Below are 21,456 nucleotides of genomic sequence, written 5' to 3'. Positions count from 1 at the left end.
GAATAAGAATGTTTTAAAAAGCTCTCAATTTTAATGTGTTTTTTTTACTTTTCAAACTTTTAGTTCTCTTAGTAAAGATGATATTGAATACTTAGAGCTTGGTAATAAATCTAGTCCTAATCATCTTTGTCAAATCATGGAAGATTTAAGTGATCAGCAAAAAAGGATGTAAAAGATATTGGGTTTGGTGGGTTGCTTAATATGAAATTAAAGGATAATATCAGTCACCAGTTGTATGGTTATATGGTAACTCATTATAATCCTAAGGCAAGAAATCTGATTGTTGGTAAAAAAAAGAACATGTCATTCATATTGACAGTTCTGATATTGCTGATGTTTTGGGCATTCCTTTTACTGATATACATGTGAAAGAGATTTCCAAAAACAAGAAAAGCTTTAATCCTGATGACTATTTAAAATCAGAGTGGAGGAAATTTTTAGGTTTGGATGGAGAAGAAGATTTGGAAAAAGAAAATGAATCTGAAACTAACAAAAAAAAGAAGAGGAAAACTGGTGATGAATCTGAAAAAGGTATTGAAAGCAAGAAGAAAGAATCTGAAAGACCAGCTCAAAGTAAGAAGAAGAAGACATATGTCAATTTTCTTACTTATCAAGCATTGTTTGAGAATATAGGGGTGGAGGTTATGAATTTAAGAGACTCTTTGTTACGTTTGTTGTTTCTAATTTTTTGGCTCCAATTGGTGATAAGTCCCCCAATTTTAACATCATAAAGTCTTTAGAATATGTACGTTTCATAAAGACTTACAACTGGGTTGGTTATGTGATGGATTGGTTATGTACATCTATAGCAGAGTTTCAGTCCTTTGTTTTGAAGAAGAAAGAAGGACAAGAATTGAAAAGTAAATTAAAAAAAGTAAATGGCTGTTTGGTCGCCTTTATAATTGCTTTTTTTCAAAAGTTTGAGTTTGGGCCCACTTTAGATAGGAAGCCATTTGTAATGAATTGGTCATGTGAATCTCTGAATGAGCGGATTAAAGACGTTGCTGAAAATATTGATTATGGTAATGTGAAATTTTATCCTCAGACATTACCATTGCTGTATGCTGGCAAAAGTGAACAGGAGCTTCTTAAATCTTTTCAGCTGGATAACATTGAGTTTAAACTTGAAGATACTGATGATGATGAAGATTCTGGTGGAAATATGGAAGGTCAGGGTGTACAATCTGCCCCAATTGATTCTGCTGGAAATAAGGAAGGTCAGGGTGTACAATCTGCCCCAATTGAGTTGAAAGCTGAAGATGACCAAGCTAGATATGTCATGTACAAAATTCCTAAAGAATACCCAACTGATGATGAGATTGATAAAATGGATATTGATGTAATTTTAAAATCTCATTTTTTTATTAATTTATTAAAGCTTTTAATTCAACATTATGTATAACCTGTTATTATGCACTAAATTCCTAAAGCTTTTTTATTATAACCTGTCATTAAGTTAGTTTAGTTTTATCAGGAGTAAGAAATTTGATATCATTATTAATATGAGAATGTTAATCAGGAATATCAGAGTTTTGTTCAGGAATGGAATTATTTTAGTCAGGAAATAACTTATATCTCAATTGTATTCAAGTCTTACATATAATTCTAAAAGTTAGAAATTATCAAGTCAGATATAAGCATATTTATATCAGGAATTGATATATGTTTATCAGTAATAAAAAAAATAAAATACTCAATTGATGATGTCAATAGTTACAGTTTTCTATTTAACAATTTTAAGCCCGAAATAAGATTATTATAATCAGGAATTAGTTTGCTTTCTTCATATATTAGATAATTTAATTAAGTTCTTGGTCTATTTTAGTCTGGCATAACATTCTAAATTTCAGGAATTAGCAAGTTCAAGTCATAAATAAGATTAATATAATCAGGATTTATATATTATTAGTCAGGAATTAGAATGGTTAAAAAATATATCTCAATTAGGTATAACATTGTTTAAAGTAGAAATTATATTACTTTTAACAGGAATAACATTATTTTTATCAGGAATGTGTTATTTTTTGTCAGGAATTAATTTAATAAAGTCAGGAAATAAGGTATCAGTTTCAGGAATAATGTTGTTTTATTCAGAAATTATTTAATTTTTATCAGGAATTAGAATATGTTATTATATTTAAATCATTCATTCTTTATTCTCTCTTTCTTTTTTTTTAATCAGGCTGTGAAAAAGAAAATGATGAAATTTGGTCGTGACTTGAAGATTGTATCAGAGAACCAAATTCACTTTGCTACTAATTTAAAGGATGAAGCAATAAAAACTTCACTAGAATCTCAATCTCAAGGAGATGATGATATATATTCCAATCCAAAGTTCTTAGCTAAAATTGATGAAATAGTGTTAGCTGCTATGAAGAGCAAAAACTTAGCCACTGAATTGGATAATTTTGATCTTAAGCTTAAGTCTGATGAAATTGTAAGTTTTACCTTTATCTTTATTTTTTTTATATGAAATTAACTTAAGATTTATTTTTGATATTAATGTTTATTTTATACAAGTGAATAATGTTATTGCTGATCTTGATTTGACGAAAGTCTTAAGTCAAGATATATCTAAAAGTGATAACTTAGAGGATACAAATGAAGAAAAAGAATCTAATGATGAAGAAGAATTTGATGTACCTGAAACTGATATCCCTGAACAGATACCAGAGAAAAATGAAGATGAAGTTGATGTTTCACTTGGTTCAGAAGCTGCTGTTGTTCACCAAGGACATGTCGCTGATGTTACACTTGGTGCAGAAGTTGCTGCTGTTGACAAAGTAACTGATGTTGCTGTTTCAGATGTTGTTGAAACTGCTGCTGTAAATTCTGAACCTGGCACAACACCAGGAGAAAATGTGGTTAGTTCAGTTGTTGTGGAGGGTGTTCTTGGTTGTTCAACATCACCTCCTAGGACACCAAGGAAAGCTAGGGGACTCAATGAAGTTTATTCTACTAGTTTGAATGATAATCAGGTTAGGATTGTGCAAGAAGGCAGGAGTTTTCCATGCGAGATCATTCTATGCCAAAATTTAATTTAATTGTCCTTACTCCTCCTTCTCCTCAACCATCAAAGGAGCAAAATGCAGAAGTTACTGAAGAAGAAGTTCCGGTAACTGGTGAAAAAGAAATAAAAAATGACAAAGATGATGACAGCACATCTAAGGTCTAATATTTGTATTTTATTTGAATAATTTATTAAAATACTAGTAATTATTGTATTCAAATTTGATATTTTATATAAATAAATTTATTTATTTTTTATTTTTGTTATACATATGTTTTCAGGTTTTCACTCAATCTGATGATGTAATTCAAAGTAAAGTTACAGCAGAACATCAATCACCTATTGATGTTGTGAATCAGGTATTTTTTTTTTGTTATTTTTTTCAGGAGTTAAATTATTCTGGTCAGGAATTAGATTTATTTTGTCATATATTATATAAGGTTTGTCAGTAATTAGAATATTTTTGTCAGGATTTAAAATATAGTTGTTGGGTTTTTAATTAGATTTACTGTATCAGGAATAATTATATTTTAGTCGGTTATTATATGAGTATGTGCATGAAATGATAAAATTTTGTTAAGATGTAAATTATAACTCTAGTTGTTCATCGGGAATAAAGTTGTCTCTGTCAATTATTAGATTACCTCTACCTGTAGTAAGAATATTTTAGTCAGGAATAATAATTTTTTGAACAGAAATTAACTTCTTTTTTTCAAAATAATACATTCTTAATCAGGAAAAAGATTTATTCAATCATCTATTAGATTACTTTTGTCAGTAATAAGAATATTCCTATCAGGAATTAGAATTTTGAGTTCATTATTTAGTATAGGTTATTATTGTTTGTATTTAAGTTACTTGTTTTTTATTTTAATACATTTTATTTTTTCTGTAGGAAGCTCAGCCTAGAGATATAACTGCAGTTTTAGATTTATTGAGAAACAAATATGTTGAAACGGAATCGTTGCTAATGAATCTGTTCCAACTGAAGTTCTAAAATCTCCTAGTGCTCCTAATCCTACCCTTATTGTAATAGATAAAACTCCTACTCCTACTGCTGCTTATTTGTCTCAAGATGAGTTTATGGAAAGAGGACCTCATCCTCCAAAAACTCACATTCAGTTAATTGATGTGGACAAAATTCCTACCGATGAAAATGTCCCTCCTGAAATTACATTTATTGCTGCTGATGCATATGCTGAAAAAAATGCTGAGAGATCGCAATATCTAAGAGATAAACAGCAGTTGGAATTGCAGGCTAATTTGGAAGCATCTAGTTTGGATTCAGATTGGGTAGATCCCCCTATTGATAAGATTCCGATTCAAAATCGAGAAATGATTGTCTCTAGGAGTTTGCAGGAAAATAAGCCTCTGTATCTGAAAAATTTAACTGAGCATGAAAGATATATGTGTGACTTCCTCTTTTTTAGAAAATATGATGAGTTGTATGAGTTAGATCCTACAGGAGAAGATGAGGGAGTTAAGGCGCGTAACAGGAGTCTGTATGTGCAAGATACTGGTGATGTTATCTGTCAGTTTAACACTGAAGATCTTTCCCAAAGTGATATTATTTTGGTGAAAGAGGAGTTTTGTTCGATGCGCCCCTCTGTCTGGATTAATAGTGCTATTCATGATACTTGGGATTCTACGTTGAATCTTGAAGAGAGCCAAATAGCTGATAGAAAAATATTTTTGTACAAGAGATTTGTTTTTTTACTGGAGTTGCTGTAAGTTTTTTTTTTCTTTACTTATAATCTTTGGAATTTTTATGTATATAACATAATATATGTTTCAATTTTTTTGTTTTGTAGGACACTATACAGAGATATTTAATAAAGAGTGAAAATTACAAAAAAGATGTCAAGAAGGTAAAAGAACAGGAAATAATTTTGAATTCTTTGGAAAATAATCCAGAAGAATATGCAAAGTTTAAGGAGAAGTTGAAAAAATTTGAGCTCAATATGGAATTGAAAAAACATGATGCTAATGATGTTTATGCTTCCATTAAAAAATGGGTTGATCGTTTTCCAAAGTTAAACATAGCTGAAGAAGCAGAGTTGGTAAGTTATTAAATTTATTTCTTGTTTTTACTCAGGTAATATATTTTTAAATTGAAGTACTAGCTTTTATAATCAGGTATTAATCTAATTTTTTCATGTATAAAGATATTCAATGTAGTAATTAGACAATCTTAGAGTTTAGAGTGTTGGATTAACATTTTTAAGCTTAACATAATATAGGATAGGAATTTAACATTACAATATTTAATCATGAATTTGATTATTAGATTATTCGGATCATGAATTACAATATATTGGTCAGGAAATAAATTATTACAGTCAAGTATAATATTAGTCAGGAAAAAAATAATAATAGTCAGGAATTATATAGGAAATGAAAAAGATATAGATAGTATTAGTCAGGAAATAGATAATAATAATCAGGTTTAATAGTCAGTTGGATTTTTTAATTTAGTCATAAATACATTGAAATTGACAGGAATTAGATAATAATAGTCAAGAAATAGATAATTATAATCAGGTTCAATATAATAATAGTCAGTTAGATTATAGCATACATGAATTAGATTTTTTAATCCAGTAATAAACACATTGAAATTGTCAGGAATCAGATTATTTTCACAAATTACCAAATTAGTCAGGAAATAGGTTCTACTAGTTAGAAATTATATTGTTTTTGTCAGAAATTAAACTATATTAAATTAATTGTCTACATTTACATCATTAAATTACAGAGCATTTAATTATCAAAATACCTATTATAGCAGCATCTTCATCTCTTTCTTCAACATCTCTTTCTTCATTGATGTTGTCTTCTATAATTACATTATCTGCTGCATACATCATTAGTATTAGTATATTTGAATTTTACTTTAAAATTATCAAAAAAATAGATTCAAATTTAAATTAATTTTCTACGACATCTTATATATACAATTCGAATTAAAATAGCTTTGATTGCAAGTTATTAGTCGAACTTAAATGCGATCGGAATATAATTAGCATTGATTTTAAATTATAAGTCGAAATTAACTACGATTTGAAATTAAATTATGCTTCATTCAAAATTAATAACGATCTATAATTTAATAAGCATTGATTGCATATTATAGGTCTAAATTAACTCGAATTTACATACGATCTGAAATTAAATCGAAATTTAATACGATCTGAAATTCAATTTGCCTTGCATGTAAATTATAAATCGAAAACATAATACAAATTCACTATTACATTTACCAAATATTATTTGAAATTAAAAACAATCTGAAATTATGAATTCTATTGTACCTTTTTCAGCAGTAATTGTGCTAGAAATTGATTTTATGGGTGAATCAGATTCTACTTCAGTCATCATTGTGTTGTTTGATTTCTCCATTTTTTTTATTTGAATTGTTTGAAATTTGAAGATTTGAATGCTCTAAAATTTGAAGAAATGAAGGAGTTCGAAATTTTAAGTAAATGACGGCGCTCAAAATTTTAGGAAAATGATGAAAACGAGAAAATTCAGACATTTTATTAAATTGCGCGCGGGCTTTGGTCGGGTTTATGAGGCCCGTGCCTTTTTCATTTACAGCCCGGTCTCACGTGAGTCCGTTCTCACACAAAACGCTTTGTTTCTAATTAAGGGTGAACACGGATCAGATATCCATTTCGATTCGGATATCCGTATTCGAAAAAATTTCCATATTTGATATCCGTATCCGTCTGAAAATTTAAGATATTTGGATATCGAATATCCAAGAATTTTCGGATCGCATTGCACGGATATCCAATATCCGACCCTATTTAATTAATGGCAAAATTTATTCTTTTAAAAAGAAAAATTATATATACCGTACATTGAATTGAATTTCAACAAGTAAATTAATTATGCAACAATTCTTTTAAAATAATATTAATTCATTGCAACTCTTAAACCAGATAATATAGACTAGAAATTTAAAAATCCAACAAATAATTTTAAGGGTATTTTCATTTTTACCACCTTCAAATAATGACTTTGTTGAATTTACCACCTCCAAAAAAAAAACATTTACTTTACCACCTCATAAAAAAATTAAACATCAGTTTTACCACCTCATCTGAGCTCAGGTGACGGAAAACGCTTGTGGGGCCCAGTTAACTGTCACTTCCCTCCAATTTAATTCTTTTAAAATCGATTTCCCTCTGTCTCCTCCTTTTCTCACCTTCCACCTTCCATAATCAATGTCTCACCAAATTTCTCACTTCCTCATCAATTTTCGTCTCTCTTTCCTTTGATTTTTCTTGATTCTCACTGTAACTGCTTCTCTCTCCTTTGAATTTTCTCTTTCTCTCTGTAAAAACTGAAACCCTAGATCAATTTGGGTGGTTGAAATCGAGCTGGAACCACAAAATTGCAACACATCAGCTTCTCTTGTCATCTTCCACAGGGTGAGGGGACCAAAAGCTTGGTAATTTGCTGACAGAAATCGAGATTCCTGACTACAAGAGGTACTTTAAACCCTTTATTAGTACATTTCGTTGGATTTATGGTTGTCAATTGGGGTAAAGTATGCCTTTTTGGGGAATCTGTGAATTAAAGTATTATAAACCCTAATTATGCGAATCTTTGACTGAATTAGAGTGTGCATTTGTTAAATAATTAGTTAATTAGATTTACTTGGTTACTGTTAATTTAGTGCATAGTCAATGTGAATTGCTTTTACTTGCTGTAATTGGTGAATTGGTTTTTGTTGTTTACTGTAATTACTGAAATTGGTTATTGTTGTGTGTGCTTTTGTTGGTGTTGTTACAGAATGGACACAGTGGACTTAAAAATTACAGTAGGGGGTGCCTTTATACCTTCTTTAGCTAGTAAAAATAGGAGGGTGTTAAGTTGGGATGGTGGGTGGGTTTATTGGATGAGAAAGGTGGAAAAAAATAAGATAGATGTACACTTTTTGAGGCAAGCAGCTATACATGGGTTTGTGTATGTGAATGTGAAGGTTCCTAGGGGGTTTAGTTGCTGGTATAAACAAAAGGGAAAGTCTTGGGTGAATGGTAAAGGGAGCTTGTTGATGGTGAGGTGAATGGTTTCCTAGAGTCGGTGAACAAAGAGGGGGCATGTGAGATGTATGTTACCAGTCATGAGCCAATTGAAGGGACTAACAAAACACCCTTCAAATGTATATCTGGGAATGAGCTAACCCCTGCACAAAGGAAGGAACTGAAAAAGAGGTTTGGTGGGCCTAAAGTATACAAACCCAGCCCAGAACTTAGTAAGCCCACTGAAGAAGAGCCATTTAGGAGAAGCCCTAGGTTAAAAGGCATTGTTATACATGACAGAGAGGCTGAGGAGAGGCTTCCTATGGCAGAGAAAGTGAATGCTAATACACATAAAGGGAAGGGTAAACTCACTGCTGCAGATAAGGGTAAGGCTAAGGTTGGGGATGAGACTGGAAATTTTGCTAATTTAGTGAGAAAAATAAAAGAAAGAGTGAGGAGCTTAAGGGATGACAGTGATGTGTTTAGTGATGAGGATGGTGATACAGAGTCTTCTGATTCTGAGTTGAGTGATTTTGAGTTAGAAGTTGATGAGGGAGAGGAGGACTTATACTCTGATGATGATGAACAGTGGTTGAAGAAAAATGTAGACCATATTAACAGTGAGGTGAAAGGCAGTTTGAGGGGAGTTACTGAAGGAGGGGATCAAAGTGATGATGAGGACACAGGGTTTGACATAGAAAGAAATCTACAGAACATTGAAGTGAGGGTTGAAGAGGAGGCAACTTGTGATTCTGATGAGCTAAAGAGTGTGGAAGGTGATTCAGATGATGATCAGGGTAGTGTTACTTGGTTTAACCCTGAGACAGACTTTGAAAGGGCTATCAAATTTGTAGTTGGTCAAAGGTTCAGTGATGTGCAAACAATGAGAAAAGCTTTGAGACAACATGCAATTGAAAATAGGTATGAGTATTACCTTCTTCACAATGATTCAAAGAGGCTAACAGCATATTGCAAAAGGAAATGCAAGTGTGTGTATAACAAGAACAGTTGTAGGATAGTGAAGTGTACATGTAGTAAGGGTGTTAGGTGTAGGTTCAAGTTTTATGCAACAAGGCTTGTGAAATCAGAGGCTTGGCAAATTAAGACACTAAGGCTGAAGCATAGGTGTGTTAGGAGTAAAATGAACAACAAGGTGACAGCAGAGTTCCTTGCTGACAGGTATTTGGAGGAGTTCAGGGGCAACCCCAGATGGAAGATTAAACAGATTCAGGACAGGGCCTTGAATGACTTGGGGATCAAAATTACATACTCCAAGGCTTGGTTGGCTAGAAGCAGGGCAAAGCTTATAATATATGGCTCTTCATCAGAGCAATACTCAAAGGTTTGGGACTATGGGAAGGCACTGCTGAAATGGAACCCAGGGAGTGAGTGTAATGTGGTGGTGGATGATATTAATCAAATTGAAAGACCAATTTTTATGAGGATGTTTGTGTGCTTAGCTGCACTTAGGGATGGATTCATTTCTGGTTGCAGACCAGTAATTGGGGTGGATGGGTGCCATCTAAAAGGGGCATACCCTGGGCAGATCTTGGTTGCAGTTGGAAAAAATGGCAATAATTCCATCTTCCCAATTGCTTGGGCAACTGCAGAGATTGAGAACAAGGACAGCTGGTGCTGTTTTCTGGAGAGCTTGCTCAAGGCACTTTGTGTGTATGACCAAGGAGATGGCTTGACTTTTATGTCTGACAGACAGAAAGTAAGTGGGTTGTGTTTGTGTTTAAATTACTTTGCTTTATTTGAATTTTCTGTACACTAACTTGTTAGTTTTGCCTTGTGTGTAGGGTCTCATAGAAGCATTTGCAGATGTGGCCCCCAAAGCTGAGCTCAGATTTTGTGTGAGGCATATTTGGTCAAATTTCAAACTGAAATTTCATGGTGCAACTTTCAAGGAATTGTTCTGGGCTGCTAGGGCAAGCACTCTGGTAAGCTTCTATTTAGGTTCTTTTATGTCAGTTTTATGGTGAACTATAATGTATGCTAGGAACATTTAGTTTTGCACATATTTACATGTCTTTCTATTTTGTGAAAACTGTATGTCATGTGTCTATGTTGTGTTCAATGGTTGTCATGTGTGTGGTTGTATCAGTTTGAGTTTGAAGTTGCTATGGAAAGTATCAATTTTTTGGATGAAGAAGCATACCAGTGGTTGTCAAACATTGACCCCCAGCACTGGTCAAGGCATGCTTTCTCTACAAACTGCAAGTCTAACATGTTGTTAAACAACATGTGTGAGACATTTAATGCAGTGATTAGAGATGCCAGAGACAAGCCTATTCTAACTCAAATGGAATGGCTTAGAAGATATTTGATGAAGAGGAGTAATGACAAATGGGAGGCAACAAAGTCTTGGGAAGGTTTACTAACCCCATTTGTCAACAAAGTCTTTGATGGGTTACAGCAAAGTCTTGGGAAGGTTTACTAACCCCATTTGCCATGACATGTGAGGTTACAGCTTCAAGGGATGAAATTTATGAGGTGAAATACAAGGATGATCAGTGCATTGTGGATCTGCAAGAGAGAAAATGCACTTGTTATAGATGGGAGTTGACAGGAATACCTTGTGTCCATGCATTTGCTTGCATAATGGACAAAAGGGATGATCCTGAGTTGTATGTGCACCCACATTACTATAGGGTGACATACTTGGCTGCATATGAGAACCCAATACAGCCAATGCCTGGCCCTAAGAATTGGGAAAAGGTCAAGCTCAGACAGCCTTTGCCACCTATGCTGAAAGTGCAGCCAGGAAGACCTAAGGCAAATAAGAGAAAGCTTGAACCAGGGGAGGGCACTTCTGCAGCACCTGAGGGCAAGAAGCCAAAGGTGATGAAACAATGCAAGAACTGTGGTGGGTTTGGCCACTTTGCCAAAACATGCAAGGCTGAAGCAGCACCAGAACAGCTTAACCCACCTGCAACAAATCCAAAGGGTGGGAGGCCACAGATGCAGACTCCTTGGCTTAAGGAACAGAGAAAGAAAAGTGAAGAGAAAGCAGCAAGACAGGTATTTTGTGTATTTTGTGACTTGAGTGTATTTAGTGGCTTTGTTTCTGAGTCTTTTCATACTGTGATTGCAGGCTGCACTGAAGTTGCCACAATATCAGCCTCCAACAACAGCACAGGCTGGGTCAAGTAATGCTGCACCTGCAACTGCTGTGTCAAGCTAGCCTGCAACAAGAACAGAGCCTTTGCCAACTCAGCCTGTTACCAGGAGCAACAGGAGCCTGAGTCAGCCCACAAGAGTGCCAACAACTACTCCTCCCAAAGTCAAAATACAGACCAGGTCCAAGCTTCATGTAATGACAAGCAAGAAGGACAAGGATCTCAATCAACTGTGACCCTAGGTCTACTCATTAGTATTTTGTAATAGACAACCAAGTTTATTTGGTAGTTGAACAATGATAGTTGAACAATGATTTTGCACAAAGGTGCCTTAACTTTTGTCTCAGCCAATGTAAAACAATTTCAAACATTGTGTTGCAAGTACTAATACGAATTGTGATATGTTTCTACCAAAAAGTTCCATTTCTCATTGATTTTGTTAAAAGTAGTACAAGAAATGTCATCCTAACATCCACACATAATAATTCAACAAAACACAACATAAGTTGGGGATTTTTTTTGTTTCTAAGCATTCCTAAATGAACCTAAGATCTAAAATACATAGCCAGTACCAAACCAAAACAACAAAACACAACAATAGCATGTACTGTGAGCATTTTCTTTGTTGTTGCATTGCTGCCATGCACTTCCTTGATCATCTTCTTCCTGTCTGAGCTAAGAGCTTTGCATTTCATCTTCAAGCTGTCAATCTCATTGAGCAAGCACCTCCTTTTTCCACTAACATCGTCAACTTCCCTCTTCATGTCATTCAGCTCTCCCTTCATTAGTTTCTTGTCCAGCAGCAAGTTGTTAATCACCTCTGTTTACCAAGGTGTTCCATCTGGTTGATCCACCCACTCAAAAGCTTTACACCCCCTTGACTCAGTCACAGGATCATAGAATTTGCAGGTCCTAAACTTGCGTCCTGGGTTCTCCCTAGTCCAAGCAGTCAGCCTAGACATTGGAACTCCACATTGGCATTTTTTCTCCTTTGAGGGTGACATGCTAACTGAAGACATTCCCTTCTGAAATTCAGTAAGAACAAGAATGAAATTAATTGTATTTGAACACAATCACCATAATATAACCCTAATTTTAGTAGCCAATTCACATAACAAAAACCCCCAATCTAATTTAATCTTACATGAACCCTAAGTATTTTAATTCAAATTGGGGTTTAATTGACCTCACAAAACGCCCAATTTCAATTACTCTTAGCAAATGCAACATAATCACGCAACGAATTGCCAAAAAATTACAACAGAAATCACGAAAATTGCTAGAGAATTAACGACAATGGCTTACCTATTTGATGCTTGTTGTCGAGGAGTTCAATTGATTGTTTGATAATTAGAGGGTTTGGGATTGTTAAGGTTGCCCAAAAATACTGATTTGTGAAGAAAATCGCAAAAATTAATCTCCAATCTGCAAGAATTTGGTGTACAAATGAAGAACTAGGTTTAAATAAAAGGGAAATCGAGAGAAATTTGGGAAAAAATCAAAAACTAGCCGTTATGCTGGGCCCCACAAGCGTTTTCCGTCACCTGAGCTCAGATGAGGTGGTAAAACTGATGTTTAATTTTTTTATGAGGTGGTAAAGTAAATGTTTTTTTTTTGGAGGTGGTAAATTCGACAAAGTCATTATTTGAAGGTGGTAAAAATGAAAAAACCCTAATTTTAATAAATTACAAAAAAAAATCCACAAAACAAAGAAACGAAATTGTAATTGTCATTGGAAGCTTGAAGGAGCGATAATGGTAGCCAGAGGAGGATGTTGTAGTTTTTGTTGCGGTATTAGATGGCGGTGCCAGGAGGAGGATCGAAGGAGGAAAGCCAGTAACTTGGTTGTTGTTGCAAAATCGAAGGAGCGAGAATAATGGAGGATGAAAGAGAAGATAGATAGAAGTGATAGAGAAAGGCTGTGAGGATGAAAAAGAAGTGATAGAGATTAGAGAAGGGCAGTGAGGATGAATATGAGAGGAGAGAGAAGATAGAGAGAAAGGGGCGGTGGGATTTTAGGGTAGTGTTTGCTAGTTTCAAAAGTTGGGCTTTTGGGGATATTTGGGCCTTTGTGGAAACTTAGGACTTTTGAGTTTTTATTCGAATATTGTTATCCAATTTTCTTTCAGATATCCGAAATTCAATATTTTGCTATCCGATATTCAATTTTTTCTGATTGGATATCCGATCCGAAATTATCCGATTCAAAATTGATTTCAGATCGGTTATCCTAAATCTTCGGATCGAATTTTTGGATTTTTAGATAGTTTCCTCAGCCCTATTTTTAATGTCCATGTTACATGTTCTTCAAGAGCGTTAATTTCAGCTGTCATAGCTTCTCTCCAACCCTCATGCTTCATCTCTTCTTTGAACAAAAGTGAAAAAAAAATTATTAAGAAGGCGATGTTATTATACATTATGAAATTAGATTTCTTACATAAATAAAGTACTTCGTGTTACTTATCCTAAATTGCATTTTTATTTAGCGTAGTAAATTTTCAAGGAAAAAAAAAATGAATGTGTTAATTGATGAACATAGCTAGATTGATTCTGTGAGTAAAAACGGTAGGGTATACTCGATTCACATGGTTTTTTTTTTTTTTTTTTTTTTTTTTTTTTTTTTTTTTTTTTGAATAATGTGTTTTTGTAATGCAATTGTATCATATTACTTTTATATACTTTTGCCAATTTTATATGTGAATACACCCGCCAATTTGCCATCTATCTTTGATAAAGGCATATACATCATTGCTATAAGGTGTTTGGTTGTTAAGGAGATTACGGCCTTGTTTAGCAAGTGGCTGTTGGCGATTGGCTGTTTGGCTGGTTCACTTGATTTGTTTGACCAACTGGTATGTTTGGCTGTTTATAATGGCTTTTGAAATTGGCTGTTAAAGCTGGCTAAATTGTTGGTAGTTGACTGTTTATTAGATAATTTGTGGGCCAACAAGCCAAAAGCCAACAAAAAAAGCTATTCAAAGCAGCTTTTTCATTTTGCTTAAAAGCTAACTTTTTCACTGGCTAAAAAGCCCATTACCAAACACATTTTTTAGCTGTTTGACCTCATAAAAAAACCAAAAGCCAAAAGCTAACCAAAAAGCCACCAAAAAGTCAATTACCAAACATGGCCTACGTCAATACGACATGCTTTTATTAGCTTTTTCCTTTCTTTCTTCATGAAAAAACAATAATTTGTAGTGTGATGTGCACCTATATAATGTAGTTTTTGGTGTGATGTAAATATGAACATCCACATAAGGTTGTGAATTTGTGATGTCTCTTTACATCCATGTCATATTTGATACCATTGTAATCAATTTAGTGAAGTATGATATTAATCTAATAATATATTTATAATGATAATGGAGCATAATATTGTACGTGATTGTCCATATCAAACCATTTATATTGCCTTAAAAAATTTATACTTTTTATTATTTAAATTTGACAGTGAGAGATAGCTTAAGTGGTTAGAGACTTAGAGCTTCTCTCCCGATTCCAGGAGATCCTAATATTGATTCTAACCCTCGACCTTATGGCTCTCTAAACCCCAAAAAAAAAAAATTAATAGATACTAGATAGTTATTCCAATTTTTAGTTAGTTCAACTCGCTTGTGTGCGGTCGGCCACACCGTGTGGCCACTTAAAGTAACCCTTATAACATTGATTAAATAACTCCTTTAATACCGATCGAGTAACCCCTATAACACTGACCGGGTAACTCTATAACAATAAGGAAAATTTGTAAATTACCACCCAAAAAGAGGTCATGTTTTGAAATTACCACCCATTAAAACTTTTATTTTAAATAACCACCCATTAAATTAAAAAAGTTTTCAGAGTACCACCTTTTCTGTAATTCCGGTGGTAAATCCGTTGAGGGCCCCACATAACGGCTAAAAACGGCGAATTTGACTCTTTTGAATGTTTCCCTCCTCGTTTTTTTTCTTTATAAATTACCCGACATCAATTCACAACTTTTGCCCCAAATTTCATCCAAATTTCCTCAAATTGCAGCTGGTACATGTCTGAAATTTTGGAATTAGGGTTCCTGGGGCAATATTGGGGGTTTTATGCAATTTTGGAATTAGGGTTCCTGGGGCTTTAAAATTGGGGTTTTTTGCAATTAGGCTACATGTGATCTGAAATTGTAAAAGGTCCGAATTGCTTACCTCAGGCGTCGCCATTGACATCACCATTTGACAGGAGCTTCACCTACGCACTTTTGGTCCCTAGAAAACACCCCAAGATGGCGACTTCAACAGCAAATGCAAGTACAAATAGGGTCCCAATTTGCAGAAAAAAAATGTTAGGGTTCTGACTCAACCCTTAAGAAGTAGTTGCAAAGTTGACAGTGAATTAAAGGAAGAAAAAGGGGAAAGATTGATGCTTTTTGATGAATTAATTAAAGAAATTGATGAGAGACGATGTTTTTTTGAGTTTAATGTTTCAATCAGAAGGTTAGGTCGAGGGAAATGAAAAAAAATTTAATAAGGTGGGGCCCTCAACCGGATTTTCCACCGGAATTTCAAAAAAAGTGGTAATCTGAAATGTTTTTTAATTTTATAGGTGGTTATTTAAAATAAAAGTTTTAATGGGTGGTAATTTCAAAATAGGACCCCTTTATGGGTGGTAATTTACAAATTTTCCTAACAATAATGAATTAATCCTTTTAACGCTGACCAAGTAACCCCTATTACACTTGCGAAGCAACCCCTACAATGACTGGCAACACGGTGTTAGGATATATTTATTGAACTTATTGAATTTTTCTAATGGTTAGGGCCACGAACCTACAACTAATTTAAGATAAAGATAAGTTATATTGAACTGCATGCCAATTTAAATGGTTAGGGCCACAGCCCTACAGATTAATCATAATTTCTAAACTTTTACTTAAAAAAACTTTAAAATTAGATTATACGTAGTATTAGGATCTATAAACAAATTTGGTTACCTAACCTATTCAAATAGACTATAAATGCAGTATACTTTATTTTGCTTCAATTTTTTTTTTGGTACGTCAAATACTTCATGCAAAGTACTCCCTCCGTTTTTAAATACTTGTTTCATTTCTCCATACGTGGAGTTTTTGGAGAAATTGAAGAAAGTAATAAAATATGGAGGTAGTGGGGTAAGTGGAACAATAAAAAGTTGTAAAAAGTAAAAGTAGTGGAGAGAATTGGAGGAGAGAGAATATAAAATTAATAAAATATAATTTATGTTGGATCCATTAGGTGAGAGAAATGAATTAAATATTGTTAAAGCATACCAAGGCCATGTTTGGTAATTGGCTTTTTGGTTAGCTTTTGGCTTTTTAAGGTGGTCAAACAGCCAAAAAATGTGTTTGGTAATTGGCTTTTTAGTCAGCGAAAAAGCTGGCTTTTAAGCCAAAATGAAAAAGCTGCTTTGAGTAGCTTTTTTGTTGGCTTTTGGCTTGTTGGCCCACAAACTATCTAATAAACAGCCAACAACCAACAATTAATTTACCAAAAACTTTTATAAACAGCTAGCTTAAATAGCCAATTTCAAAAGTCATTATAAACAGCCAAACATTCCAGCTAGTCAAACAAGCCAAGTGAACCAGCCAACAGCCATTTGTCAAACAAGGCCCAAATAAGGAAATGGAGTAAGTATTTAAAAACTGCTGAAAAAGAAAAATGAAGCAAGTATTTTAAAAACAGAAAGAGCACTATTTTTGGTGGTATAAACTAAGCGCATGTTCACATTTACTGAACTGAGCTGAACTGAACTGATTGGAGCTGAACTGAATTGAGCTGAAATGAATATTTTATGAGAGAGGGAAATTACGAGCGGAATTGAACTGAACTGAACTAAACTGATTGGAGCTGAACTGAACTTAAGTGAATTGAACTGAACTGATTGGAGCTGAACTGAAATGAACTCAACTGAAATTAAGTAAATGTGAACATGCCCTAACTCACAATTATACTTTTTTTTATTCACCACTTTAACGTCGAATCTCTATGTAGATGTCGCATGACTTTTAATTAATGAAATATTTTTGCTTTTTAAAAATAAATAAATAAATAAATTTACTCAAGGAAGCAAACATAATAGACAAAGGGAGTACAGTATTGTAGTAAGGGATTTGATTGTAATTTTAACAAGTCTCTAAGAGCAACTCCAATGGTTATAGCTAGGGAGTTGCTTGGAATATTAAATAATCCCGAGCTATTAGCTTGACCATTGGAGCTAGAAAATTCAATTTGCTTGGAGAAAAACTTATCAAAAAAAATGTAAAATAGAATTAATAAAATGAAATATAAAAAGTTAATAAGAGTAACTCGAGTTAAGCCTCTTACAAGGGACTGAACTTTCAAGAAATTTAAAAGGAGGGGACTGCAGTTTTGGAAGTTAAAAGCAAGGGACTATGCCTATAACTCCGGCCAAGGTAACCTTCTACAACCGGTTTCCATGTATTTTAAGATTATTTTTTTTTTTAAATCACTGACAAGCTTTTAAGTGCATTGGAAACAGAAAAAGTTTTGCAAACAAAAGTAGCCGTTATACAAGTATTTAACACAGAGGATTTTCTAGGACAAAAACTTAATTTGAAGAACAATAAGCACTGAGTTTTCAAAAAATTTGTTTTTTTTTTTCCTTCAAACAAGCATCTAAAATCTAGGTTTGTCAAACAACCAAGGGAGCTTTTGTGTGCCTCTGAATTTGATCCTGTAGAAAAGGTTGAGTTGCAGTAAGTAAATTATTTTTTCCATACATGTAGTGATTTATAAGAAGATTAATTATGTGATTTATCTTTCCTAATTGATTCCAGAATAATGTCAAGTAGTAGTGCAAATCCAAGGAGGTGTAATTGTGGGCTACTAGTGTCAATAGAACTCAAACGTGCGACTTTTTTCCCAACAGTTTTCTCAAAGCTGGGACTAGTAGGCCAATACACGAGCTGAACAGAGAATAAAGGATTTTTTTTTTTATAGTTGGAGCTTTCTGAAAATGGTGGTGTGGGCATTAAAGAAGATGAAAGTACTACTTTTATAGGAAAAGGAGATAGCTTCCAATAGAAGCTTTAAGACCCCCTTCGTTTCCCGCGTTCCTCCTACGGCTGTAATTAATCACACAGCTCGAGGTCTGCAATTATCAGAGGCTTTTTTTTATTATTATTTTAAATAAGTGCAAACTCCCTACAACAGGTTACCACACCGGTGTTTACTTGAACAACCGGTTTCAGTCCCCTACATTTACATTTCGTAACTACAGTCCCCTCCTTTTAAATTTCTTGAAAGTTCAGTCCCTTGTAAGAGGCTTAACTCAGAGTAACTCCAATGGGAAGCTAACTTGACAATTAACTTGCCATGCCACATAAGCTTTTAAGCTAATTATCATTTTAGCTAATTTTTGCTCCAATTGCTAGCTATTAGCTTAGTAATAGTTGTTGGATTGAAAAAAAATGGAAAGAGCTAAATTAATGCAACTGGCATTTTATTTTAGCAAGTTTAATTCCCAAGCAAATTAGTTTGACAAAGCTAATTTGCTCTTAGCCAAGCTAATTGAGTTTTCTAGCTCCAAAGGTTAAGCTAGTAGGTAGGGAATTATTGAAATTACAAGCAAGTCCTTAGCTACAACCATTGGAGTTGCTCTAAAGGATGTGAAATTCATTTAGATTGTAAGATAATATCTAGCCATTGGAGTTCAAAGTAGCTACAATAACAATTAGCTTAAAAGCTTATGTGCATGTCAAGCTAATTGTCAAGTTAGACTGCCGTTGGAGTTGCTCTAACTACTAGTTTGACCAAGGAGCTAAAAATTACAATTAGCTTGGTCTAATGACAAGCTAATTTGTTTATAATTTTTTTTTCGAAAGAACAAGAGCTTGAAATATATTGGTAATAAACTTATTTTGAGAAACTAATTAAGCATTTAAGTATTAACATATTAGTAGCTAATCATTTATCATTGGGGCACAAAATTGCTACAAAACGGGATTAGTTTAAAATCCTATATGGTATGAAAACTAATTTAATTAATTTGACAATTAGCTTGCCATTGAAGTTGTTGCCTGTATTCCCGCTTTACTTCTTGTGAGTCTCCATTAGAAATTAGTCATCCTTAGATTAATATAACAAGTAAACAATAAAATTTAGACATTTAGAGCTAAAAAATCGTTTTAGTTACATAAAAAAAAAATTCTATACAAGTATACTCTGTCCAGAAATCAAGCACATAAAAAAAAATAAAAAATAAAAAATAAAAGAAAAAGAAAAGTCAACTATGCTCAAATTGCAGATTAAACCATCCTACATTAACTTTTCTAATTTCTTTGCTCTGTAATTTGTCAGAATCCAGAAAATCATGGCTTATAAATTATGGAGTATATATATAAACAACAACAAAAAATTAAAGACAGATTTTAGAAAAAAAAAAAATCTAAATTTAATTTACCGTCGAGGTCTTGGCCTACTTAGGTCGCGGGTTCAATTCCTCGACCTCCATCTATAATTTGTACTCTGTATTGTCTTTGTGGCTCATTCGCGCAGAAAAAAGTAAAAATTTATCCGATTCTCGACGCAGCAAGAGGAGCAACCTCGGCAAGAGGCGTTGACTGAGGGGTAGGCAAAGGAGAAGTCCTACAAACAGGACAAGTAGGATGAACTCTAAGCCAAGGATCAACACATTTTAGATGAAATACATGCCCACATTCTGGCAATAATCTCAACACATCTTTCCCTTTATAATCTGCTAAACATATTGAACAACAACTCACTGTTGAACCATTTTTCTTGTTACTCTCTAGTTGTGAGTACAAGCACTTTGGGTATGTCTTGAGTGTATTTTCGTCGATCCCTTCTACATCGATCACACATTGATCATTTCGTCTTTGTTGTTGTCGTCGTTGTTCTTCTTCTTCTGATTGATTTGCACCCGTGGTGGTTCCTTCATCACGGGTGCAAAAGTAAGAAGCCAGGGTAATAGTTGTTATTAGTACAAGAATACCTATTGACACCCCTAAGCCGTAGGTGAACCCGCCTACGGTGTCTTCTCTTCCAGGGAAATCTGTGTTAGTTGAGGCTGCATCCCTTGTGTTGCTTGGACTAGCACCGGCCGTGTTCATTTAGGTTCTCTTTCGGGTTTTTTTGTAGTAGTGATGGATCAAAAAAGGCTTTTTGTGTCGATTTTTGTAGGAGAAATTAAGGGAAGGACTACTATGTACAACTTTAAACATGTAGCCATGGAAGGAAAAAAGGGGTGTTATTAGGTTGAGGAGAAAAATGAAGTATTAATTAAGGGTTATTTAGGGGAGGCAATAGATTATTTAGAAAGTCAACTAATGAGGAAGGCAAATGGATAGGTGGAGTAATAATTCAGGGAAGATGTATTTGAAATTTGAAGTAAGAAATTCAATTTTGTATGTATAAAAAAATTAGAGGTCTAGTCTTTAGATTACATGTGAAATTCTTATCTTAATGTATAATTTATAATATGAAATAAAAAGAGGTCAAATAATTATATAGTTTAATAATATTTGATGCAAGGTGATGTACAATTTGTTTAACTTTTAGTGTTTTTTAAGGGCCCTTCTTAACTCATCTCTTAAGAGCATTTAGTTGGATTTGTATAATTTTGTTAATAATATGTTAATTATATGAATACAAAAAGAAAATTAGTTGATATATTTGTCTTTTCTTTATAGACGTCCTTCGTGCAAAACACGTTGATATTTAAATGCAATTATGTAGTATATTAGTATATGCTTTGTATTCAAGGAAACGGTCTAAAGTGAGCTCCAAAGGAAACTCAATTATCCAAATAGAATTATCTAATTTTTATAGATATTTTAGGCAAAACGGTTGAATTTTTTGTCTATTTGATGCGTTATTACTAGCTAGTCGCAAGCATGATTCAACAACTTGATTATGGAAATAATTAGGCATACGTTCCTAAAGAAACTTCAAAACATTCGTGAACACAAAATTAATGATTTTGGGGGGTCAAGTAATAATCAATAATGTGGGATCTAATCGATTTTCAATCGTCTTGATTAGTTTATTAGAATCTCACTCTAAAGTCTAATGAAACTATTTAGCTCTTTAACGAATTGGAAACTTCAATGTAATAAAATCGTTTTCAAAGGAAAATATTTATGAATACTTAATTTGAGACTCGTTGATGTAATGTGAGTATTGGTTTGTGGTCTTTGTGCCTAGTTAGGTTGCATGATTGAATATTTTACATTTTCATTTAGAATTTTGACTTACACCCCCATCTATTTCTTTGATTCGCTAAATTGTGTTATTAGATTTGATTAAAATTT

The 21,456-nt window shown here is 33.5% G+C and overlaps 2 protein-coding genes across 2 annotated transcripts; one reads left to right on the top strand and one right to left on the bottom strand.

Annotated features, from left to right (window-relative positions):
• Positions 1–10,494: 10,494 nt before the first annotated feature.
• On the top strand, positions 10,495–11,588 carry LOC110735382. Its single transcript, XM_021915564.1, has 2 exons — positions 10,495–11,064; positions 11,138–11,588. The coding sequence occupies exons 1-2, from the start codon at positions 10,495–10,497 to the stop codon at positions 11,225–11,227; spliced, it is 660 nt and encodes a 219-aa protein (XP_021771256.1). The 3' UTR covers positions 11,228–11,588.
• Positions 11,589–19,396: 7,808 nt separating this feature from the next.
• LOC110735360 (RING-H2 finger protein ATL70-like) lies at positions 19,397–20,583 on the bottom strand. Its single transcript, XM_021915535.1, has one exon. It carries the CDS (start codon positions 20,254–20,256, stop codon positions 19,696–19,698), a length of 561 nt encoding a protein of 186 aa, XP_021771227.1. The 5' UTR covers positions 20,257–20,583; the 3' UTR covers positions 19,397–19,695.
• Between the last annotated feature and the right edge of the window lie 873 nt (positions 20,584–21,456).

The sequence above is a fragment of the Chenopodium quinoa genome, unplaced genomic scaffold (genome assembly GCF_001683475.1).
Source record: "Chenopodium quinoa cultivar QQ74 unplaced genomic scaffold, ASM168347v1, whole genome shotgun sequence".
NCBI classification, from domain to species: domain Eukaryota; kingdom Viridiplantae; phylum Streptophyta; class Magnoliopsida; order Caryophyllales; family Amaranthaceae; genus Chenopodium; species Chenopodium quinoa.
Note: the sequence above shows the minus strand (reverse complement) of the source record. Positions and strands in the feature narration are given on the sequence as shown.